General features: G+C 43.8%; 1 protein-coding gene across 1 annotated transcript; it reads left to right on the top strand.

Annotated features, from left to right (window-relative positions):
- The first annotated feature begins 7,855 nt into the window (after nt 1-7,855).
- On the top strand, nt 7,856-25,745 carry LOC115437210 (protein disulfide-isomerase TMX3-like). Its single transcript, XM_030160420.1, has 16 exons — nt 7,856-7,977; nt 8,570-8,621; nt 11,537-11,579; nt 12,337-12,460; nt 13,663-13,708; nt 15,356-15,436; nt 16,528-16,627; nt 16,701-16,778; nt 17,282-17,348; nt 19,534-19,632; nt 19,740-19,797; nt 19,872-19,925; nt 20,001-20,057; nt 23,976-24,105; nt 25,054-25,122; nt 25,473-25,745. Exons 1-16 carry the CDS (start codon nt 7,935-7,937, stop codon nt 25,659-25,661), a joined length of 1,290 nt encoding a protein of 429 aa, XP_030016280.1. The 5' UTR covers nt 7,856-7,934; the 3' UTR covers nt 25,662-25,745.
- Nucleotides 25,746-26,460: the final 715 nt, after the last annotated feature.

Genomic DNA, 26,460 nt, shown 5'->3' with positions numbered 1-26,460 from the left:
TCGTGTATGGATATCAACCGCCCCTGTTTGCATCTTCGGAGAGAGAGGTCAGTGTTCCCTCTGCCCAGGCCCTCATCAGACGTTGTAGGAGGACCTGGATGCGGGCCAGACAGGCTTTATTAAAGTCGGTCGGCTACTATAAGACCATGGCGGACCATCGCAGGACCCCGGCGCCGGCCTATCAGCAGGACCAGCGGGTATGGCTATCCACACGTCATCTCCCATTAAGGGTGGAGAACCGCAAGCTGGCGCCCAGGTTTGTTGGCCCATTTCCCATATCTAAGGTTATTAATCCTGTTTCAGTCTGTTTGAGGCTGCCCCGAACCATGAAGATCCATCCCACGTTTCATGTTAGTCAAGTCAAGCCTGCGAGGGAAAGCCGGCTGGTACCCCCCACTCCACCCCCACCGCTGCCTCGGCTCATCGATGGTGACCCGGTGTACTCAGTACGACGTCTCCTAGCGGCCCGCCGCCGTGGAAGAGGATTCCAGTACCTGGTGGATTGGGAGGGGTACAGACCAGAAGAGCGGTCCTGGGTCCCTGCGTCCTTCATCCTGGACCCGGAGCTCATCAGGGATTTCCATCATCGCCACCCTGAGGTTCCTGGGCCGTCTGGAGCCGTCCCTTGAGGGGGGGGTTCTGTCATATCAGTCCCTGGACTTTTTCTTGTTTTGTTTGTTTTGTGTGTTGTTTCCTGTTTTATTTTGTTAGTTTCCCTCATGTGTCTTGTCTGGTGTCTTTACTTCCTCTTTGTGTTCACCTTTGCCCTGATTACCTGCCTCCTCCCTGATTGTCTCCACCTGTGTCCAATTGTCTTCCTGCCCTCTTGTGTATTTAAACCCTGTGTTTTCCCCTGTTCGTTGCCAGTTCGTTTTCAACCCTCGGTGTGATAACTTACCAGCGTTTTTTGATCCTGCCTGCCTGTTTTGCCCTGTTTTGCCCATCGACCTCCGACTCTGCCTGTTCCTCGTCTGCCTGCTCGTCTGTCTTCGACCTGGTTTGTCCATCACACCTGAGAATACGCCTGACCCCTGTCTGTTCCTCCGCCTTGGTGCCTTTTCCTGGTTTTGACCCCTGCCTGGACTATTGGTACGTGAGCCTGCCTGACCCTATGTACGTTTGCCTGTCTGATAGTCTGCCCGTGTATGACCTGGTCTGCCCTCTGATTCTCCTTTGCTCTCTCCTAGTCGGGTTTCCCCTCGTGTGCTCCCGACCTGGGCCGTAACGTGGTTCACTTAAAATCCGAAGCCGAGACGATTCCCCATCTCAGTCCAGCTGAAGATATATTCATTACCACTCTGTGTGAACCTGTTACTCTGATTATCTCTAATAAATCCCTTTTAATTGTACTCCTGTCTGAGGGTCTTGCATCTGGGTCCAGTACTCGTACAATCTGTCCTAACAGTGAGAGCATATAACACCAGTGCTCAGGTCTCTGCACTGGCTCCCCGTGAGCTTCAGGATCGATTTTAAAGTGCTTTTATTGGTTTTTAAAACTCTTAATGGTCTTAGCCCTATTTATTTATCTGATTTGCTTTTAACGTATGAGCCCTCTCGGACCCTCAGGTCCTCAGGTAGTCACCTCTTAACTGTTCCTAGAGTCCACACTAAGACTCATGGTGAGGCCTCATTCAGCTTTTATGGCCCCAAACTATGGAACAGCCGACCTGAGGTCCGCTGCGAGTGTTCATATTTTTAAAAGTAAACTTAAAACTTATCTTTTTAGTCTAGCTTTTAATTAAACCCTTACTGTAAACTTTACTTTGTTGCTTGTATTTTTATTTGCAACCACGGGACAGTGGGGGGTTTTGTTGTGAAGCACATTATGCTACATGTAACATGTATGAAAAGTTCGATAGAAATAAAGTTTGATTGATATGTTTAGTCCTGTGATGAACTGGAGACACGTCCAGGGTGAACCCTGCCTTCATGCTCCAAGAGGCCCCCATGACCCTAGTGAGAATAAAGTGGGTTCAGAAAACGAATGAATGAATGCATAACCTAATTAGGCATGTACAGGCTCGATGTTATTAATTATAATATAAATGGCATCAATCATCCCATAAAAAGGAAAAAAATTATGTCCCAACTGAAAAAAATTAAACTGTCCAATTGCATTACTTCAGGAGACTCATCTTGATGATAAGGGACACCAAAAATTCAGTAGAGAATGGGTGGGTCAGGTCTTTAGTTCAGCTTGTAAAGAGGAGAGGAAAAGAGGTGTGGCCATTTTGGTACACGAAGCACTGGGCTTTACTGTTGAAAAAACACATAGTGACACAGAAGGATGCTACATTCTGATTGGTGGAACAATAGGAGAGGTAAAAATGTCAATTGTGAATCTATATGCACCAAATGTAGATGATTCGGTGTTTTTAAAAGAAATCTCAGTTGTTCTAACCTCATATGCAAAAGGGTCTCTGATAGTAGGGGGTGGTTTCAATTGTGTGTTGAATTATCAACTAGATAAACAACCATTTGATCAGGGACCAATATCAAGAAAAACAAGTGTGATGCGGAGTGTGATGGAAGACATGGGCTTAGTAGATGTATGTAAACACTCCAAAGAACAAGATTATACAGTTTTCTCCTAGTTCATGGTAGTTACTCCAGAATAGATTTGTTTTGTATGTTAAAAAGAGAAATGTACAAAGTGACAAGTTGTCACACAGGACCAACAACAACTTCAGACCATAGTTCTTTCACTGAATTTGGACTAGATCAACAACATAAATCAGTGACGGTTAAATGTTTCACTACTTAATAACCCTTGTGTGGTATAAAATATTAAGCAAGAATGAAAACATTATTTAGAACATAATGATAATGGAGAGGTTTCAATTCCCACGCTATGGGACGCAGCAAAAGTAGTTATTAGAGGGAAATTTATTGCCCTCTCATCTAAAATTAAGAAAGACAGGGATAAAGAACAGCAAAAATTGGAAAAAATCATATTAGATTTAGAGAAGGAGCATAACAGAACCAATCATGAAAATACCCTTAAGGCTTTAAAACACTGTAGACAAGACTTTAATGACTTCTTAAAGCAGAGGGGGCCCTAGACTTTGGCAATCAAAGATATTATGAATCAGGAAATCAGGCTAGCAGATTATTGGCATTTCAGTTACGCAAAGGCTAAGCGAACCGCACTGTAGCAAAAATCCTACACCCTACCTCCAAAAAAGTAGTATATCATCCTAAAGATATTGCAGATGCATTTTCTAAATACTATCAAGCACTATTCAACTCACCAGAGGCAGACAGGATTGGAAGATTTTTGGAAAAAGTCGGATTCCCATCGTTAACTGAAACCCAATCCAAAGCATTAGTAGAACCAATCTCAAAAAAAGAAATTGAAGACACTATTAAGAATCTAAACAATAATAAGTCTTCAGGGGTGGATGGCTGTCCTGGTGAGTTTTATAAGTATTTTAAAGATGAGATTACCCCTCTATTACTAAGGACTTTTAACCATGCTCTTACAAAAAATGACCCACCTAAATCCTGGTCCCAGGCAACAATTTCTGTCATCCACAAAAAGTGCAAAGACCCTTCAAGTTGCTCTTCATACAAGCCTTTAAAGTTTAATATGTTGCAACATGAAAATTATGACATCTATATTGGCCAAAAGAATTAATAAGTGTATAAATGATGTAATTTGATTAGATCAAACTGGATTCGTTCCAGGTCGGCTGGGGATCAATAATATTAGGAAAACATTAAATATAATAACTGTAGCTAAGAAAAAAACAGATCCATCAATGCTTGTGAGCCTAGATGCTGAGAAAGCATTTGATTGAGTAGATTGGTTGTTTTTAGAGCATACATTAAAGAAATTGGGTTTTTTTGGATCAGGGTGCTGTATTTGAATCCTACTTCCAAAGTACGAGTAAACGGTTGTACTTCTGAGGAGTTCCGGTTAAAAAGAGGAACCAGACAGGGCTGTCCCCTCAGCCCCCTGGTGTTCTCAATTAGTATTGAACCATTGGCAGAAATGATTAGGGAAGATCATAGATTGCAAGGAGGAACAGTAGGCGGGACAGAGCATAAATTATTATTATATGTCGATGACATTATATTATGTATTACAAACCCACTATCCTCTGTCCCAGCACTTCTAGTTCAAGGTTCAAGGTGACTTTATTTATACCTGTGGGTAGATTTGTTTTGCAGCAAGCTCTCGCTCACTGCCGGTCGCTGCATCCGCATGCGCCCAACACAAATCCTTCGAAAGAATTACACTGAAGATAATGCATGCACATTCATCACATACATAAGACATAAGACATTATAAACACAGTACACGTGGTCACGTGATGGAACTTTTTCAATGGATTTGGTTGTGGGAGGGGGACAGGAAGAGAAGAAGAATGTTGCGAGGTAGACGGAGATGGGGGGGGGGGGGGGGGTTTAAATGCTTGTATGTGGTGAGTCCTTGAAAGTCTGTTTGTGTCTGAAAAATAAGAGACTCAGACTTCTGTCCTTATCAGTTCATTCAGTCCTGAGTCTTGACCTTAGGAGGATGTTTTGACTACAAAGGAACAGATTAGACCAGAGTGGCTCCAACTGCTTTACCGGCTCCCAGGAGAAACAATTAAATGGGGAAAAATGATTTGATTTCTGATTAATTTGATTAGAACTTAATTTTTGTTATAACTGGGCCTCAGCATTACTCCTCACTTCAAAGCAGGTAAATCCACCTGCACAGTTCGTCCTTTTTCCCTCAGTCCCGCGATTTGCCAGAGCACATCCACGGTCTGTCCAGCGATGTAATCCAACCTTTGTGTGAGTCCGCAGCTCGTCCAGCCAGGTCTCGCATGCAATCCTCCGACTGTGTCACCATCCACTGTAATACCTTCATGTCGTCACTAACTGCTCCGAAGTGCTCCTTAATTTTGATTGACAGCAGAGGGGTCTCTATGTGTGCTGCTGTCTTTCCAACTTTGCGATAAACCAGGGCAACTCCAAGACCAATTAGAAGGTGTCCTGTTATCAAAAATCCAAATAGGTAAATATCAATATCCTCCACTGACAGAACCCACAGCCATACTACCTCCTCTTGTTCCAAGCGTCGATCGCATACTTCAAAAGTTCTGTCAGGGCAGGTGGGCTCCTCCCGATGCCTTTGTTCCTGGGTGAAAAAATCTTGTCAAATGCACTGAGTTTCCAGTTGATCAATTCCATAATTTAGTTGTTCGGGAGTACAGCAAGCAGGGGATCCAAAGACAAAGTCAGACGAGACGCAGAGGCAAAAGCAGGAGAAAAAAAGAAGGAAAGGACAGCTCAGAAACACGTCTGCTCTCGACAGAGGACAGGAAGGAAGATTGATTGATATCTGGGTATAAAGTGAACAAGACCAAATCACAGGCATTAATGTTGGTAGGGGACAGACCACAAGAGTTGAATAGAATTGTTTCATTTAATTGGCCCACTCAAGGTTTTAAATATGTAGGTATATTGATCACACCTCAAATGTCTAAACTGTATAGTGAGAATTACAGTAAATCAATTTCTAAAATAAAACTTGATTTGGTGCATTGGGAGATTCTCCCCCTGTCCTTACAAGGTAGAACAGAAGCTGTAAAGATGAACATCTCTTATGTCTTTTCGAGACCCTGCCAATTTGGATACCTCCATCTACATTTAAAAGTTTGAATAAAATGATTTCTAAATTTGTATGGCAGAGGAAAAAGCCTAGGACCCGGAAGATATTACTATACAGCTCTAAAAGAGATGGTGGCCTGGGTTTACTCTAACCCTGAGGTTTATTATTGGGCCGAAGAGTTCCGGGGGCTGGTGGACTGGGTAGTTCAAGATGATGAAACAAATTGGATAAAGTTGGAAAATCATGCAAGCCCGTCAGTTCCCTTAGAGACTGCACTTTTTTTAACAAAAGACATGATGAGGCCTCAAAACAGAAAATGAATGGGTTGCCTGTACTCATCGAGTATCGACAATCATGAGGAAGAAAATGTGTCTTCCTTTAACTACCTCACACACATAGCAAATCACAAAACTAAATGACCTTCCTCCAAATCAAATAGATCCAGGTTTTTCAATTTGGGCAAGAAAAGGACTAAGAACTCTACACCAAATGTTTGATGAAGAAATCCTGAAGTCTTTTAAACAATTACAACATAAGTATGGGTTATGTTCCAAAGATGTCTATCGATATTTACAGATACGGGATAATTTGATGTCATGGAGAATGGGAGATGTTGACATGACTGCCTTCTTCAATAGAAATGTGTCTTATTAGGAGTATTGAAATATAGAATAAGGAAAAAATTGTGTTAAATATGTGTAACTTTGTATGAACACATCTGTCAGATAATTCCTTTGCTGTAAAGAAAGGGAAAGTGGGAATTAGAAGCAAACATCATTATTAAAGATGAGGAATGGAAAGTGGTCTGTGAAAAAGTCATAAAAACACAAATAACCACGTATGGAAAGAAGTCAGCGGGAAGGTTATGAGGAGATTTTTTAGGACTCCATCTAGTACATCTAGTTTTGCAATAAACCACTCAAATGTGTGTTGGAGAAACTGTACTCAGATAGGAGATCATACACATATGTTCTGCGGGGGGGCTCAAACATGCTAAATTGTAAGTTGTCATTGAATTTGTTAATTGTATAATTGGAGTACCTCCAGGGGAAGGTTTAGGTAAAGAGGATGTCAAATTGATACAAATTCTTTTATTAGTGGCAAAGAAAATGATAACCAAGTCATGGCTCAAAGTCCAACCCCCTACACTTGAGCAACGGCAGGAGGGTTTGAAATATTTATACAGAATGGAGAAAACCACAGCTCAGCTTCATTACCTCTGCCAGGAGGTAATGTGATCGCTTTGCTTTGTGTGTTTGCATGTTTGTTTGTTTGTTTGCGTAGTTGTTTGTTTGTTTGTTAGCAAGATAACTCAAAAAGTTATGGACGGATTTTCATGAAATTTTCAGGAAATGTTGATACTGGCACAAGAAAGAAATGGGTAAATTTTGGTGGTGATTTGGGGTGGGGGGCAGATCTGTCTTGGTGGTCTGCACTCTCCAAGTGCTTTTCTTGTTTGAAATGTGATCAGTTTACTGATATTTGGGCCCTGTCAATCAACCATTTCAGTTGGAAAAAATAATATTTTATGTCTGTGAAATATTGTTAAACTGTGGTATTAAATTGTAAGTCTCACTGTTTTGTTTTGTTTTGTTTTGTTTTGTTTTGTTTTGTTTTTTGGGGGGATGTGTAGATTGAAATTTAAGGGTTTCCACTGTCTTCTACTGTACTGGATGAGCACCAGTGTTCAGATGGGTTCGGAAGATGGAAAATAGGAGGCACTTTTCTTTAAATAAAATATGTTAAAAATAATAATAATAAAGTTGTCCTGTTTTGAATGGACCTGTTAATCTGTCCAGATTAATCTGGTCCTGGTCTGGTCCTGGTCTTGGTCTGGTCTGGTCCTGGTCCTGTTGTCGTCTGTCTACTGTTAATAAAGTTTTCCTGTTTTGAACGGACCTGTTAATCTGTCCAGATTAATCTGGTCTGGTCCTGGTCTTAGTCTGGTCCTGGTCCTGTTGTCGTCTGTCTACTGTTAAAAAACTTGTCCTGTTTTGATTGGACCTGCTAATCTGTCCAGATTAATCTGGTCTGGTCCTGGTCCTGGTCTGATCCTGGTATGGTCCTGGTCTTGGTCTGGTCCTGTCGTCGTCTATCTACTGTTAAAAAAAACTTGTCCTGTTTTGAATGGACCTGTTAATCTGTCCAGATTAATCTGGTCCTGGTCAGATCCTATTCTTGTTCTGGTCCTGGTCTTGGTCCTGTTGTCGTCTGTCTACTGTTAATAAAGTTGTCCTGTTTTGAACGGACCTGTTAATCTGTCCAGATTAGTGCAGATTAGTGTGTGTGTATTAATCCGTGTTCTGCAGCGTTTCAGTCTTCAGTCGACATGTGGAACCAGAAGAACAGGAACAACGGTATCATTTTCTCAGGTTTGTCCTCACACTCACTCAGTTCCGTTGGTTTCAGGTCTCAGAGACCAGGATCTAGACCGGAATCAGGCCCAGGACCCATGTGAGCCTGATCTGAGTCAATGTCCTGCTGGTTTGAGACACAACGGATGTTTAAAACCATCAAAGTCGGACTGGACCTTCAGTCTGACACAAAATGGACTCACATCAGCTCACTGGTCAGCTCACTGGTCAGTTCACTGGTCAGTTAATTGATCAACTCACTGGTCAGTTTATTGGTCAGCTCACTGGTCAGTTTACAGGCCAGTTCACTGGTCAGTTTACTGGTCAGTGATTGTGCTGTTCGCTTGCTGTCCGCCATCTTTGATCAGGGTAAAACGCCAACTTCAGGGTTACCATAACAACACACAGACCAAAGTTAGAGCAAAGTCTGAACATTAAGAGAATGTCAGCAGAGATGTTTTTGTTTGTTTATTTACCATTGATGTTTAAGTATTTTAATTGTTGTTTGTTTGTTTGTCCTCAATGTTTGTTTGCAATGTTTGTTTATATGTTTGATTATTTCATTATTTGTTTACTTGTTTGCTTGCTTGTTCTTGTTGTTTGTTCTCAGTGCTGCTGGTCCTGTCAGGGGCGTCGGCCTTTGTGGAGGAGCTCGATGATTCGTGAGTCCGAATGTGATGTGACATCCATTCATCCATCCATCCATCCATCCATCCACCCTCACCCCTCCACCTCCTCTAGTTCCTCCAGGGGAATACAAGGTGTTCCCAGGTCCACAGATATAATAACTCCAGCATGTCCTGGGTCTGCCCCAGGGACTCCTCCTGGTTTGTCATGCCCTGAAACACCTCACCATGGAGGCATCCTGATCAGATGAACCACCTCAGCTGACTCTTCTGACTGTGGAGGAGCAGTGGTTCTACTCTGAGCCTCTCCCAGATGGCTGAACTCCTCACCCTATCTCTAAGGGAGAGCCCACACACCGTGCGGAGAAAATTCGTTTCCACCTCTTGTATCCGCGATCATGTTCTTTCAGTCACTACCCACAGCTGATGACCATAGGTGAGGGTAGGAGCATATGCCGCGTTTCCGCTATTTGGAACCGACTCGACTTGACTCGGCTCAACTCTGGTACCAGGTCCTATTCCTGGAGACCGTTTCCATTACAGGATACTACCGACTTTGAGTACCTGAACGTCATAGCGATGCAGCACGTTACTTCTGTGTCATCTACTCAGAGTTGCTGATTAACTCGCTCGTTGCATGTTGTCTCATCAAGCTCATGCTGAATTTTTATGTCTGAACCTCCTCGACAAACTATGGTGTAGTTTTGCAGGCTGTCATCATGTGGGTTAACCTACTGCTATATTTACTGTCAACTTCCACATCTGTTTTTTGTAAAACAGCGGGTCACAGAGACAACTGTCTGACCAACCAGTGGTCTGTGGAATGACCTTTTCCACATTATTTACAGTTTCTAAGTGTTGCCAATGGTTCAAAAGCACTAGAAACGTGTGTATGCCAGACATGGAGTTGGCGCGGAGGACTGTACATTTTATGGTCATTTCACTCTTTATACATCTGAACGTGAGTGTGGAAAAGGGCGTACGCCACGTTTTTAGGCATACACACCCTTTATACATGAGGCCCCTGGTACAGTGTTCCTGAACCGGGTTTTTGCATCGCTCTTGGTCCGACCCATCACCTAGGACCAGTTTGCCTTGGGAGGCCCTACCAGGGACTAATGCCCCTGACAACATAGCTCTCAGGATTATTCAGGCACCCAAACCCCTCCACCACGGTAAGGTGGCGATTCAAGGAAGGGTTTGTATATTCAGTGTATATTCAATATATTTGAACATCACACATTTAAGATAAGATAAGATAAGATAAGATAAGATAAGATAAGATAAGATAAGATAAGATAAGATAAGATAAGATAAGATAAGATAAGATGAGATAAGATGAGATGAGATAAGATAAGATACACTTTGTTGATCCCCCAAGGGGGAAATTCAAGTGTGTACAGCAGCACAAGACAGTCTGAATCAATACAATAGAAAAATAAAGAGATGAAAAATATAAACAAGTTTGTTAAAGTTACTAAAGTGACAAAAAAAATAGCAATAGTAATAATAATAAAGTAGGAAGAATGCAGTAGGTGACTTTTTACAAGTGTGCAAGTGAGTGACATTGGCAGATGTAAACGACTGCTTAGAGCAGGATGTAGTTCAAGTCCAGCTGCTGTTGTTCAGTCTGATGACGGATGGAACAAAGGAGCTCCACCAGTTGGGCTCAGCCGCTTTACCCATAAGGCCTGGGCTTGAGACCGGACCGGAGTAGTCCCCAGTCCAGGGAACACAGCAGTCACCCATTCCCATACACAGGCCCACCAAGAACAAACCTTTAGTTACAATTCTAAGACACAATATAGAATTAAAATTGCAAGGTGGGGGGAGTACCCCTCAAAGAATTCAGTTTTAAGATATAAGGTGGTGTAAACTTCAGTCCAGTATAAAAACTTAAAAAGCAGCATGTAACAATAAAAGGATCAATAAATATGGGTTAGGGTTAAGGTTAGGAACAGGGTTACAGTTAGGGCGTTTTCACACAGAGTACTCCAGTTTGTACCATACTTGGATACATTCACACCTTTTCCCGCAGATGTTGCGTTCACAAGTGCCTACCGCGGCCTTTGCCCAAATACGAGTGGGTGTTACAGGGCCAAAACAGTAGGTGTCGGTGTAGAAGGAATTCTGTCGCTATCCAACAAACGTGGAAGTCAGAAGAAGACAAACCCTTACGTCATCAACTGAGCGACTATTCTGTTCATGGGCAATACTTTTCCATCTGTTATCCTGTTTGAGGCAAAGTGAAGAAGAGCGACCTACATTGTCCCTGATATATCCTCCAGTGGCTCGGTCCATAAGGTGAGCCTGTGCCACGTGGATCCAAGGCTTTTTCAGGAGACAGCAGGAGTGCTGTCTACGGTCTTGTGGTGATTAACTTACTTCCGTTGTTGGAGTGGTGATTAGATCACCTCCGGTCTCGGGCATGGGTCGCATTTACATGGACAAAACTAAGCAGACTTTGGGGTCCAGCGTACTTGGATACGGACTCGAGTACGCTGTGTGAAAACACCCTTAGAGTTATGGGGTTAGGGTTAGGGAAGTTGAACCAGGTTCAGAGGTCACATGTGAGGTTGCATTCAATGAGTGACTTGTAAATGAGGGTTCAAATAAATATCTTTGCTGATGTTCAAAGTTTTCTGAGCAGGTGGACATGTTGTTGTCTGTGTGTTGTCCAAAGGACAGACAGGTGTCAGTCTGTCCCCAGATATTTAAAACTCTGCCCCTGGTCCACTACAGACCATGGATCTGCAGGATACCCTAACCCTTACTCTTACCCTTACCCTAGCCCTACATGTCTGGGTCTTTCCCTGACCATCCTCAGCTCTTAAAGGTTTTTTAAATGTTTCATCATTGATTGTTTTCCTGATTTTGTTGATGATACACATACATGTATGATACTAATTCCTGTGTTTCATGTGTTTTTGTCTGTTTTTTGTGTTTAATAGCTTCATGCAGACAAGAGGAGCCGACGACATCTGGCTCATCGAAGTACGATGTCCACTTTTTATTGATTGGTTTTATTTGATTGACAGATGAATGTGTTTCACTGTCGAAGGTTTGACTTCATTAAACATATAGCAGAGTGAAGTTGGTTCTGTTCTCAAAACCAGTTCCAAGAACCATAAATGGAGCTGGTTTCAAGAATGGAACCAACTTCACTCTGCCTAAACATGTGGTATTTGTGCAGAACATGTGAAACTGAACCAGTTGTTCTTTGTCATTTTTCTGCATCGTGAAACAACTAATGAGTTCTGTTTTGGAGGAATTTGTTGTGTCATCATGTACAAATGTCCAGAATCTTTCATTCATGTGTCAAAACTATGTTGAATTGATCAAATCTGCCTTGGTGGGTTCTGGGTAGGGCTTGATAGGGTTCGGGTTGGGGTTCGAGTTAGGACCCATATATCAACAGTGTTCAATTCCAACTCGATGATCTGATGAACTGTGAAGGGAATCACTGACAGTGAAAAATCCAACTTTCACAAGATGATTGGTTCATTATTTACCCTAACCCTCTAAGCCAAATCACCTTATTGAAAAAAATTCAACTGAATTTATAATTTAGGTGAATGTCCATGAAGACAACATCGTAAATGTTTGGACAGTTCCGACACTTTTCCACTGTTTTATCAAAATCTTTATATGTCATTGATTCCAATAGAAGGTATTGATCATTTATTAGTGTTGACTAATGACTGATCAGTATTAATTAACCATAAGTCTGTCCTGGTTCCTCTGTCTGCAGTTCTACGCCCCCTGGTGTTCCTTCTGTAAACAGCTGGACCCCGTTTGGCATCAGATTGGCTCTGAGCTGCGGAGCCTCGGTTCTCCGGTGAATGTTGGCAAAGCAGATGCAACCTCCAGCACAGGTCAGCTGACCTCGACTCAGACCACCGGCCACATGGGACCAGGGTCTCATAAACCTTTACAACCCAACACCCACAGGAACCTGTCAATGTCACCCCAAACAAGGAGTTCACCATGAAGACCCTGACCCTGACCTTAACCCTAACCTTAACACTAACCTTAACCCTAACCCTGACTAACCCTAACCCTGACCTTATCCCTAACCCTGACCCTGACCTTAACCCTGACCTTAACCCTAACCCTGACTAACCCTAACCCTGACCTTATCCCTAACCCTGACACCGACTAAGGGTACGTTTACACGGCAACACTCCGCAAAGATTTCTCCTTTGCGTTATAAAATCATTCCGCGTTAAGACAAAGCCGCTATGATAACGATCTGCGTTAACATGAGTCCGCGAGAATGGCTGAATACGCTGTAGTGGCCATGCCAGACCAGTAGCTGGCGATGTAGAGCTGTAGTGAAACAGTGGCGGCAAAACACGCGCCTGCGCACAAACAATTTCCGGTTTAGACAGCCTTTAAATGAGGAGAAGAAGAAGAAGAAGACGAGACGGACAACACTATTTACAAACAACAATGGCGAGTGGTCATACAAAGACGCAGGACTTCTTTGTCTGGACAGACGAGCTGAGCACAGTTAGCAGCACGTATGTTGTTCTGAAACCGGCCATTGTTGTTATGGTTGTTCCTTCTTTTTCTGCAGCTTTATTGTGTCATAGAGGCTGGCAAACCAGCTTGGAGGCGCATTACCGCCACCAACTGGCCTGGAGTGGGTTAACTGGCGGTTCTTGGCTGCGCGTGCATGCGGTGACGTCATATTTTACCCCGGAATGCTCCAATTCGCGTTAACACGGAGCTGAAATGCGGAGCGTATCGATAACATTCCACCCTGGACCCTGGTATCAAAAGTTTCTGGATTCAGGCACTCTAGGCACCGTTTCCATGTTAACAGAAGGCTAATCCGCGATGAAATCTTCCCGGAGTCGACTGAATCCTACGCCATGTAAACGGCCCCTAACCCTAACGATGACCTTAACCTTAACCCTGAGTCAGTGTGGAGGTATCTTTTTTTTTTTTTTCTTTGAGGAGGGGTGTCTGTGAGGAGGGGGGGTTGGTTCATTTTCTGTTGCTGGTATGACGTGTGCTGCTTTTGATTGGATTATTTTATATTATACTTGAATTATTTGTTGGTTTGTTTCAGGTTTGGCCAAAGAATTCCGGGTCAGAGGTTACCCTGCCATTTTCATGTGAGTATGATGTCATCAGACCCAGTGGGTTGAACCACCACTGCATCAGTCAAAAAACAGGCCAATCACACATCAACCCTGTTCTGTCATCGTTTACAAACATGATGTTGGTCAATTTTAAAGACACTTCAGGTTGAGTTCAACATCCACAGGGTCCTAGTGATACTCGGACCTTGACCGGTGACGTTGTCGGCTAAACAGTCCTCTGAGGAAATCCCAAACCAGAGGGACACGAGTCCCCAAAAGAAGGACGATGTTGGTGGACATTGATCCATGGCTGAAATCACTGGAATGGACAAAACCTGCACAGATTCACCTGAAGACGCTGACCCTAACCCTGTTCTAATCCCTTACCCTAACCCTGTTCTTGTCCCTAACCCTAATCCTGTTCTTGTCTCTAACCCTTTTCTTGTCCCTAACCCTAACCCTGTTCTTGTCCCTAACCCTAATCCTGTTCTTGTCCCTAACCCTAATCCTGTTCTTGTCCCTAACCCTAATCCTGTTCTTGTCCCTAACCCTAACCCTGTTCTTGTCCCTAACCCTAATCCTGTTCTTGTCCCTAACCCTAATCCTGTTCTTGTCCCTAACCCTAATCCTGTTCTTGTCCCTAACCCTGTTCTTGTCCCTAACCCTTTTCTTGTCCCTAACCCTAACCCTGTTCTTGTCCCTAACCCTAATCCTGTTCTTGTCCCTAACCCTGTTCTTGTCCCTAACCCTAACACTGTTCTTGTCCCTAACCCTGTTCCTGTCCCTAACCCTGTTCTTGTCCCTAACCCTGTTCTTGTCCCTAACCCTTTTCTTGTCCCTAACCCTAACCCTGTTCTTGTCCCTAACCCTGTTCTTGTCCCTAACCCTTTTCTTGTCCCTAACCCTAACCCTGTTCTTGTCCCTAACCCTAATCCTGTTCTTGTCCCTAACCCTGTTCTTGTCCCTAACCCTAACACTGTTCCTGTCCCTAACCCTGTTCCTGTCCCTAACCCTAACCCTGTTCTTGTCCCTAACCCTGTTCCTGTCCCTAACCCTGTTCTTGTCCCTAACCCTGTTCCTGTCCCTAACCCTGTTCTTGTCCCTAACCCTAATCCTGTTCTTGTCCCTAACCCTGTTCTTGTCCCTAACCCTAACCTTGTTCTTGTCCCTATCCCTAACCCTGTTCCTGTCCCTAACCTTAACCCTGTTCTTGTCCCTAACCCGAACCCTGTTCTTGTCCCTAACCCTGTTCCTGTCCCTAACCCTAACCCTGTAGTTGTCCCTAACCCTAACCCTGTTCTTGTCCCTAACCCTAATCCTGTTCCTGTCCCTAACCCTAACTCTGTTCTTGTCCCTAACCCTGTTTCTGTCCCTAACCCTAACCCTGTTTCTGTCCCTAACCCAAACTCCCTAAGTCCAATTGTTTGGAGGATGACATCTTCATACTGTGGACGTCAGGACAATGTCACTCAGACCACATTTTTATTTTCTCTGATCCTTAAACAGTTGTTATTTCAGTTAAATAGAAAAACATGATGTGTGTAAATGATGGAATATTCGGGGTTTGATTGGTCCACTGGTGATGAGTTCCCGTGGTGGTCCACTAGAAGGTCCATCAGCCAATCATCTGCAGTGTGACATTGCACCTCTTCAGCCAATCAGCTGCTGTTTGTGTTTCAGGTTGAAGAAGGACCTCAGGTATAATTATGTTGGACCGAGGACTAAAGACGGGATCATGGATTTCACAAACCGTGTCAGTGGGTGAGTCCATTTTGTGTTGAAAATTAATGATGAATGGCTTTGAAATAGTTCATGTCACTATTTCATTCAATGTATTAATAAATATGTATTTTTACGCAGGGTCAACCGTTTTTCCCCTTGTCTTTATTAATTCAGTTCAAACTTAAATATGTTCAACTGTCATATTTTCCTCTAAATTAAATGTTCTTTTAACCCATTGGTTCTCAGTCTTTTTCTGTGGCCCCACCCTTTGGAGGACTTTAAACCCCCCCCCCCCCCCCCCCCCCCCCCCAACCCCAACAACACTGTGATAGTCATGCAATTATAACTTTAATTGAAAGAAACATCAATATTGTAACAATACTTTTTGCTTTTCCTTGAATAATTTTTTGTTAAAATTAAAATAACTTAGATTTTTCTTTGAATAATACAAATAAACTCAACCAGACAGCTCCTTTTTTAGTCCAACAAACACATGTTGGTTCCACAGATGAACGTGTGACCAATATCAATGGGTCAATGAGCCCGTTTCCATTGGAGATCTGAAAACATTAAAGTCCAAACTGTCCAAACTGGTCCAAAACACCAGCATGTGTGTCCGTGTGTCTTTTCTGGTCCAGTCCTTGTCCATCGTCCAAACCTAAACTCTTTGTCTAGTCTAGTGACAGATCACCATGCCAGTAGATTGGTTTGGTGTCCGTCCATAAAATGAGTCCAGGATGGTCCAACCATCAAATATTAGTTCCACCTCATACATGTTCTAACCTGAAGATCAAAAAAACACCCAGGACTGATCCTATGACCCCCCTGGGAAGACTTCATGCCCCCCCTAGGGGACCCGCCCCACATTTTAACCCTCACTGGTTTAAATGATTGTTGGTTAATATTCAGCCGCGATCATGTGTTTGTTTTCACTTCTTCGTAGTTCCATTAGTTCTGTTCAGGTGTTCCACTGGAGTCTGTCTGTTTCATTTAGTGTTTATTCTGAAATGATCTCTGTTTTGTTTTTGTTGATTTTTATTTGTGTGCATTTCATGTTGTGTTGTTTAAAGTCACATATTTTACTCCTCTGTGTTTTGTTTGTGTTTATTTGCATTTGTTGTGTGTTTCAGTCCATCCGTCCGATCCCTGTCCTCCCTGCAGCTCTTCCAACACGCCCTCAGTCGTCATGACACCCTGTTTGTTTACATAGGAGCTACGTCACTGCTGAAGGTACACACATACACACACACGAACACATGAATGCATGAACACACAACTGACACGTGACCTTTGACCTCTGCAGGGAAACTACACAGCTGCAGCCGAGGAGCTGATCGTTCACACCTACTTCTTCTCTGCAACTAGAGATGTCCTACCAAAGGTTACAGCCCTGGGATTAGAGCCCAGTAGATCCCAAAAGATCCTGGTAGATCTCAGTAGATCCTCGTAGATCTCAGTGATCTCAGTAGATCCGAGTAGTTGTAAAGCACTGTGAATTGCCCTGTGTATGAGTTGTGCTATACAAATAAATCTGTCTTGTCTTGCCTAGATCTCAGTGAATCTTAGTAGATCTTAGTAGATCTCAGTGGATCTTAGTAGATCCTAGTAGATCTCAGTAGATCCTAGTACATATCAGTGAATCTTAGTAGATCCCAGTAGATCCCAGAAGATCTAAGTGAATCTTAGTAGATCTCAGTAGATCCTAGTAGATCTCCGTGAATCTTAGTAGAGCCTAGTACATCTCAGTGAATCTTAGTAGATCCTTGTAGATCTCAGTAGATCCCAGTAGATCTAAGTGAATCTTAGTAGGTCTCAGTGGATCCTAGTAGATCTCAGTAGATCCTAGTAGATCTCAGTAAATGACAGCAGATTTCTCTTTTTCAGATCATCTCAGTTCCTTCTCTTCCAGCAGTTGTTGTCTTTAAAGATGGAACCTACTTCACCTACAGTGGTGAGACTGACCTTTGACCTTTGACTCCATGTGGACATGTCAGTGCTAGTGTATAATACCATCAACAGCCACTAAATGATGCTCCCACACATATACAGTCAACTTGTTGTTCCAGAGGTTGTTGTGGTCTGGTCTGTTTTAATTGGATCCTTTGCAGCAGTTACATTCTATTCTATTCTATTCTATTCTATTCTATTCTATTCTATTCTATTCTATTCTACATTAATGAGGCTGTAGATCATTTGAGACTCACTAAAAACCAGGTGTTTCACCCAGGGGCAGGGTTAGGGTTAGGTCACTCAGGGGGCGGGGCTCTACGTCCTGCGTCACACATATGGTGTGCATGCTGTGCTATCTCGCAGGCTGTCCCAGTGGTGGGGTTCCATCTGTGATGGCCCAGTGATAAGGTTCCATCTGTGATGGCCTAGCGGTGGGGTTCCATCTGTGATGGCCTAGCGGTGGGGTTCCATCTATGATGGCCCAGCGGTGAGGTTCCATCTGTGATGGCCTAGCGGTGGGGTTCCATCTATGATGGCCCACTGATAAGGTTCCATCTGTGATGGCCTAGTGGTGTAGTCCCGCCTTCATATTTGGTTTCAAGCCCCACAATTCCAGATGAATTTCTCATGGAGAAAGATGATTGGGTGGCCATGCTCGTAGAAATGCATAAGGTTGGTTGATAAAGCTATTGATTGTGAGGAGTTTTTTGAAGACCTCTGTGTTTGGTTCCTTTTATGTACATTATTTCAAAAAAACATTAAAAAGTAAAGTTAATTGCTTACAGAGGTATGCCAAGTAAAATTGTTTCTAAATTATATAAAAGGCTGCAGAAACTAAATGGAAACAACACATTGTACATTAAATCCAAATGGGAGGAGGAGCTGGTATTGTCTTACCAGGGTTTCAATGTGCAACACAACAAACATCTACTAGTTCTAAAAGATGGAGGGAGTTTGGGTGGAAAAGCCTGATTAGATTCTGTAGGACACCACATATCACTTCTAAAGTAAAGGGATATCAACAGTACTGTTGGAGACAGTGTGGACAAGTGCTAATCACTCTCATATTTCCTGGACATGTAGAAAACTGAGGTGTTTTTGGGGAAAGGCTTTTTGAAATGATTGAGGACATTCTGACTTTCACCAGTCCTAAGGACCCCACGTTCTTTTTGCTGGGACTGTTACCTGGAGATGTTATGGAGAAAGAAGACAAATACCTCTGTAAAATTCTTATAATTGCATCCAAAAAAGCCAATACAAGGAACTGGTTCTAAACTGATGCACTCTCTGAGGATCAGTGGTTAAAACAGTGGAAATCTACTCTATGGAAACACTGATGTATGACCTAAGACTCAAGGAACGAATGTTCATAAAGACTGGACATCATCAAACCAATGCAGAATTACTACTGTCTGTCATGCAAAGGTTTTGTGCTCAACCAGTGACCTCTAGTTTCTGTTTCTGTGTTGTCCGTTGATAAAACAAATAAAAATAAAGTAAATAAATAATTTTTTATATATATATATATATATATATATATATATATATATATATATATATATATATATACACATATATGAGTTAATTAGGGCTTCAAATGAACATTACTGTTCTGATCTGTAGGGAGACAAGATGAGGACCAGGGCTGTCTTCTGTGACGCAGTTTCCAAATACAAATAATTGTAGAGGTCATCACATGACAGGACCACAGTTCTCAGTTGTGGCATGAAATGGGTAGATCGACAAGTGCAAGCTACATGGTCCACAAGCGCAGGCACGGCGCTTCCAAGAATGTGCGTGACGACGTTCCAGTAAACCACGCCTACTCCTGGCTTTTAGTGAGTCCCTTGATCTTTTATCTATCAGTAAGCTAATGCTTAGCAGACCTCCACTGAGGAGCTGACACCATGGCACCGCCCACCCTATATGAACAGTCTGTAGAACTGGTCCACAGGTGGGTTCCACCTGAGTTCCACCACATGTGGGATGATTGCAGCCTGGTTTTAAGGGTTCACAAGGTTCACATGTGAGTTGACGTTTGTCCACACGAACACAAACGCTGCCGCAGTGGTTGACCTGATGGAGGTTTGACCACAGGTCAACCCTAAAGACAACAAACACCAACCAAAGGAAACAGCTTCTGATTTGCCTGAACTTTGTCTCGTCCTGTGGTTGTGGTGGTTTAGAGGAACATGACGGTGAGCTGAGGTCGTGGATCAACAGAGAACGATTCTCCAACTTCGCTAAGATCGACAGCTTCACCCTGTATGCCATGGGTGAGACAGGTGAGAACCCCAATGATCTCATCACAACAGCAGCTGATTGGCTCATGGACACAGAAGGTGCACAAGTAAACTGGTGGTGATTGGTTGTTGTGTGTGATGTCATCCAGGTAAACTGGTGGTGTTAGTGCTGGTGGAGGCGGAGCATCAGAGTGAACAGAGTCTGAGGTACGACTGAACACACCTGCTGAGTAGGTCAGCAGTGACCACACATTCTGATGGGTTTCCTGTCACCTGTTCAGGTACAAACGTCTGGTGGAGAATGTCGCCGCAGGGAATTCAGACAAGTACAAGAGGTCAGAGGTCACAGCTGTGTACTGATGATCACCTGACACACAATAACCCTAACAGTCATGACCGTGTGCTTACAGGAGTTTCTACTTTGGTTTCATGGACGAACCTGATTATATACGTGGACTCACCATGAGGTTTGACATCAATAACCCTAACCCTATCCCTAAACCCTAACCCTAACCCTAAACCCAACCCAACCCAATCCCTAACCCTAATCCTATCCCTATCCCTAACCCCTAATCCCTAACCCTAATGGGATTGAATGCTTAAAATGTCATAAATGGTATATTGGCCAGACTGGCCAGACACATAGACATATAGACATAGACATATACCTACAGACATACATATAGACATAGACATATAGACATAGATATAGACATATAAATACTGACAGACATATAGACATAGATATAGACATAGACATATAGATATAGACATAGAAACACAGACATATAGACATAGACACATAGACATATAGACATAGACACATAGACGTATAGACATAGACATAGACACGTAGACACATAGACATAGACACATAGACACATAGACATAGACACATAGGCATATAGACATATAGACATAGACATATAGACATAGATATAGACATAGACATATAGATATGGACAGACATATGGACATATAGACAGACGTATAGACATAGACCTATAGACACAGATATAGACATAGATATATAGACATAGACATACAGATATAGACGTAGACATACAGACATATAGGCAGACATATAGACATAGACCTACAGACACAGATATAGACATAGACATAGACATAGACATATTGAGATAGACACATAGACAGACATATAGACATACACTATATTGCCAAAAGTATTGGCTCACCCGTCCAAATAATCAGAATCAGGTGTTCCAATCACTTCCATGGCCACAGGTGTATAAAATCAAGCACCTAGGCATGCAGACTGCTTTTACAAACATTTGTGACAGAATGGGTCGCTCTCAGGAGCTCAGTGAATTCCAGCGTGGAACTGTGATAGGATGCCACCTGTGCAAAAAATCCAGTCGTGAAATTTCCTCGCTCCTAAATATTCCGCAGTCAGCTGTCAGCTGTATTATAAGAAAGTGGAAGTGTTTGGGAACGACAGCAACTCAGCCACGAAGTGGTAGGCCACGTAAACTGACGGAGCGGGGTCAGTGGATGCTGAGGCGCATAGTGCGAAGAGGTCGGCAACTTTCTGCAGAGTCAATCACTACAGACCTCCAAACTTCATGTGTCCTTCAGATTAGCTCCAGAACAGTGCGCAGAGAGCTTCATGGAATGGATTTCTGTGGCCGAGCAGCTGCATCCAAGCCATACATCACCAAGTGCAATGCAAAGCGCTGGATGCAGTGGTGTAAAGCACGCCGCCACTGGACTCTAGAGCAGTGGAGACGCCTTCTCTGGAGTGATGAATCGCGCTTCTCCATCTGGCAATCTGATGGACGGGTCTGGGTTTGGTGGTCGCCAGGAGAACGATACTTGACGGACCTCATTGTGTCAAGTGTAAAGTTTGGTGGAGGGGGGATTATGGTGTGGGGTTGTTTTTCAGGAGCTGGGCTTGGCCCCTTAGTTCCAGTGAAAGGAACTGGGAATGCTTCAGCATACCAAGACATTTTGGACAATTCCATGCTCCCAACTTTGTGGGAACAGTTTGGAGCTGGCCCCTTCCTCTTCCAACATGACTGTGCACCAGTGCACAAAGCAAGGTCCATAAAGACATGGATGACAGAGTCTGGTGTGGATGAACTGGACTGGCCTGCACAGAGTCCTGACCTCAACCCCATAGAACACCTTTGGGATGAATTAGAGCGCAGACTGAGAGCCAGGCCTTCTGTCCAACATCAGTGTGTGACCTCACAAATGCGCTTCTGGATGAATGGTCAAAAATTCCCATGAACACACTCCTAAACCTTGTGGACAGCCTTCCCAGAAGAGTTGAAGCTGTTATAGCTGCAAAGGGTGGACCCACGTCATATTGAACCCCATAGACTAGGAATGGGATGTCACTTAAATTCATATGCGAGTCAAGGCAGGTGAGTGAATACTTTTGGCAATATAGTGTATACATAGACACATAGCATAGACACGTTAATCCCGCTGCAGTTTGAATTGTGGAGGAACAGTTCCAGTGGTCAGGGAAGAGTGAGTGATGGCAGATGGAGAGAAGGAAGGCAGGATTTGACCAGAGGTGTGGGGGGGCGGTGGATCGAGGTGACAGGTGGAAGGTTTGGAGTTTTTGATGAGGGTGGCGATTACAGAGGTATCGGGGAGTTGAAAAGTGGAAAATGACTGGGAGTGTGAGTGGTTCAGGTGGAGAGGCAGGCAGTGACTTTGGACAGAGGTGCAGGTGGATGTTGAGGATTGTCTCATTGAAGAATTGAAGTAGAGACTGACAGATGCTTGATGAGTATAAGTTTGGGGGTGGGGGGGGGGCAGGGAGTCGGGTGGCTGGATAGTTTAAATGAGCAGGGTGAACAGTGTTTTGGTTTCCTTCTGAAGAGATGATTAAAGCAGAACAGTAGTTTGATTTGGTTTTAGTAACTGAGTCCTCATGGTGCTGTATGTGTGTTCGGAGCATGTCCATGTGGAGAATGAGACCAGTTTTTTTGTGGAGTCGCTCAAGTTGTCAACCTTTAGCTTTCATTTGTCGGAGTTCAGGGGTGTACCGGGGGCAGTTGGAAAGAAGGAAACAGACTGTGTTTTCAGTGGGGCAACAGAATCAAGACTGTGGGTCAGACTATTATTGTATGATGCAGCAAGTTCATCAGGAGTTGAGGGGGAGTCCAGGAGTAGAATGTTGTCGATGTTGGAGGAGTGTGTAAACTGATGTCCTTAATATTTGGAAATGAGATAAGACGTGATGGCTTGAGAGCGGTGAGGCAGAGTGTGGTGTTGAAGGAGAGGAGGGCGTGGTCGGAGATGTGAACTTCATCTGCTGAACAGTTCAGGGGGGCGAGACCACAACAGCAGACTACATCCAGGGTATGTCCTTTCTTATGTATTGGAAAGTCAGATTCATTTAGCTGCAAAAAGTCATTGGTCCGTTGCCAGGTTTCAGTAAGACAGAGAAAGTGGAACTTACGGTCGGTGAGGAGGTCCTGAATCAGATGTCCTTTGCTCGTGAGGGAACAGATGTTGAGGAGACCGAAGATGACAGTGGTGTTGTTGCTTGGTGGCAGCGTTAGCTGACCTTGCTAGGCTGGCTACTACTCGGTGGTCGACAGCCCGGCTGCGAGAAGCGGACCAGAAGGACCTTACTGTGTTGGAGCTGCCGTATTGGAAACTCCTGCGGGACCCACCATGGATGTATCTTTTTCAGGGGGGAAGCGTGACGTACGGGTGGTGGCGCAACACTGGAGGTGAAGGTGTGAGCAGACGACGGCAGAGCCAGAGGAGCTCAGTCGCTGTGTACTGTCGGAGACCTGACACAGGACGGTGACATGTCCGCAGGAACAGCCAGGCAATTGTAGACCAGATATGGAACTCGCAGGCCCACATAGCAGCAGCAGCGACAAGTGGATTAGCGAAGCTGGGTGGAGTGATCCAGTAGGTAGGCTAGTGTTAGCCCTCTGACAACAAAGTGCAGGAAAAGCAACTGTCGCACTAGTGAGAAGAGATATGGTTGCTTGGTTCCCACATACATACAACTACTCAGTACATTTCGGGCATAAAAACCATTTAAAACACTATAAAAAATGCCAGTGAGCAGCGGCAGCAAGTCACACCAGCATCCACTCAACCGGAACCACTTAACCCTAACACTTACCCTTAACCCTGACCCTTAACCTGACTATTGACCCTTAACCCTAACCTTGACCCTTAACCCTACCCCTTACCCTTAACCCTGACCCTTAACCCTAACCTTGACCCTTAAGCCTGACCCTTAAGCCTTAACCCTAACTTTGACCCTTAACCCTGACTCTTAACCCTAACCTTGACCCTTAACCCTGACCCTTAAGCCTTAACCCTTACCTTGACCCTGACACTCAGGCCTGTGGCGGTTGATGGTATTTGTTTTGTTGTTTCAGTGATGTCATCGTCCCCTCCTTTATTGTGGTCAATCTGTCCAATGACGGCTACTTCCTTCCCTCGGTTGCTGTGGAGACAGAGCAGCAGTTGCTGGACTTCCTTAACCGGGTTCTGGACGGCAGCATACAGGTTAGTGTGGTCCAATGGCAGCAGGTTTAACTGGTCAGTAGACTCACCTTGGGGGAGGGGGGGGCGGTAGGACCAGGATATGAAAATACATGTGTTTTCTAATCCAGAACCACAACTAGCACCACTCCAGCTTCTGTTCTCTTATTGTCCTTATTCTCCGTCTTTTTGGAACCATCTTACAAATGATATTTGTTCTAACTGAACCAACACCACAGAAATCTACGTTATTGGACATTTTAGAACTCATTTTCAAAACTTTGGTTTATTATCAAACTTTTTACTTTATTTGGAAACTTTCATCTTCATGAACAGACATTTTTGAAAAAAATGTCATGTGTGAGTCCATCATTTATTTTAATTCTTTATTTGGCATTTGGAGACTTGTTTTCCCAAACATTCCAGATGCTCCCAACATTCCAGAAGTTTCAAACATTTCAGATGTTCCAGTGAGTGTTTAGGAGTATCTGTGATGGATTCACCAGATCCTGAATCACCTCCTCAACATCTCATTGAGGTCCGTGATCCGACCGTTCCATCTGTCCATTGATCACAGTCCTCAGGAGACCACTGTCTCCAGGAGAGGACAGTGCTCTGGAGGAGGGTTCCGATCCTGGACCTAGAAGCAGCTGTTTCTGCTCAGCAGTCTAGGGGACTTCTTCCAACCCCTTGACATGCACTTGGACTTGGAGTCATGTGACCATTTCTCAGGGTCATACAGGTGCAGGATCTGCAAGGGCTGATAGGTCCGTATATGACCAGAACCAGAACTGGGGCCAACTTTTTTGTCAGTTTCTGGATCTGGAGTTTCTGGGAACAACTAAAGAACCAAGAACCAAACAGTGCCTGGGACAGACCAGATCCAGGTGGAAAAGGGGTGTGGTCGGCTCAGTGGGAGGGGCCTACCTGCTCAGGTGACTCTGTTTCAATAACATGAACCTGTGTTTTCAGTGTCAGGGAGGAAACGGCATTACCCAGCGGGTCCAGCGAGTGGTTTATGAAACAAAGGCAGCTCTGTCGGTAAGTGGTCCCAGACAAGTCACCATCACTGTGGACTAGTTAGTAAGCATGGGTGTGTTTTTGTCTTTTATTTTTGTCTGTTTTAGTCTGGTTTTGTTCATGTCATGGTCTAAGTAAGTAAGTAAGTAATTAACTAAAGAAGTAAATTTTATTTATAGAGCACTTTTCACAGACAGTCACAAAGTGCTTTACAGTGCGAAGTACAAATAAACAGTACAAATAAAAATACAATTAAAAAATGGTCTGATTTGTAAATGTCAGGGTTAGGGTCAGGGTTAAGGTTAAGGTCAGTGTTGGGGTTAGGGTCGGGGTTATCCTTGTGTGACCTTTGACCTCTGCGTTGTGTCCAGACGGTGTTTGTCCAGGCGCCGCTCCTCGGCTGCCTCCTGATTGGCCTTCCGTCTGCGATCATGGCCTTCGTCTTCTACCTCTGCTTTAAGTCCCGCTCCTCTGACAGCTACGACGATGATGACGCAGATGCAGCATTAACAGTGTCTTCGCAGCGACGCAAAACGCGCGGTGACAAGAAGTCCGACTGACTGACATCACACCAATGAACCAATCAGAGATCTAGAGGCAGTTTCATGGTCATTGTTTTTCAATAAATGTGACAGAAACACTGACGGTTTTATTCTGGCTCATGTTGTTCTGTTTGTGCTCTGTTTTGTTTATTATGTTTATATTTAATTATTATGTCTATCTATAAACAACCACAATACTCATACATCTACAAAGTCCAACTACCTGTCTATACATAATACAGTTATGGACCTGTGGAGGCAGAAAAGAATCAATATGTAGAAAATATCCAACAATCATCAGCTAAAGGAGGACAGAATCACAGCTTCACCCTTACCCTGATTCTGGTCCTAACCCTAACCATGATCTTAACCCAGACCCTGACCCCAACCCTAACCCAAATCCTGGTCCTAACGCTGACCATGATCTTAACCCTGACCCTAACCCAAACCCTGGTCCTAACCCTCAGGCCTTTAGATTACACCTTGGCTGGGCCGACTAACGGTGTGCCCAAATTAAATGTCCCCAAATTAGTGTCCCCAAATTAAAAATAAAAAAAGGCCAGAGCAGAGTGTAAACGAAAGTATTGACTCACTCGCCCCTGCTTTTTTCCTCCCGTAAAACACATCGGTTATAATATACAAGGCTTGTTCATAACGACAGAGTAAACATTGACAACAACACATATGTACCGAACAGGAAAGCACAAGTATTCATGCTTCCCGCAGAAGTCATATTTTGTGATAACGTTAGCACAAACACAGAATCCAAATGCAGAACTCCGACAACAAAAGTTAGTTCCAAAAGGTTTATTGTTCA

The sequence above is a fragment of the Sphaeramia orbicularis genome, chromosome 17, assembly GCF_902148855.1.
Source record: "Sphaeramia orbicularis chromosome 17, fSphaOr1.1, whole genome shotgun sequence".
Lineage (NCBI taxonomy): Eukaryota > Metazoa > Chordata > Actinopteri > Kurtiformes > Apogonidae > Sphaeramia > Sphaeramia orbicularis.
Note: the sequence above shows the minus strand (reverse complement) of the source record. Positions and strands in the feature narration are given on the sequence as shown.

What these genes read in the sequence shown, in the direction of transcription:
- LOC115437210 (XM_030160420.1), top strand. Translation starts at nt 7,935, where the DNA reads ATGTGGAACCAGAAGAACAGGAACAACGGTATCATTTTCTCAG. An exon ending in GGTTACCCTGCCATTTTCAT is followed by an intron (nt 13,709 to 15,355) that starts GTGAGTATGATG and finishes TTTGTGTTTCAG; the next exon opens with GTTGAAGAAGGACCTCAGGT. An exon ending in TTCTGGACGGCAGCATACAG is followed by an intron (nt 24,106 to 25,053) that starts GTTAGTGTGGTC and finishes CTGTGTTTTCAG; the next exon opens with TGTCAGGGAGGAAACGGCAT.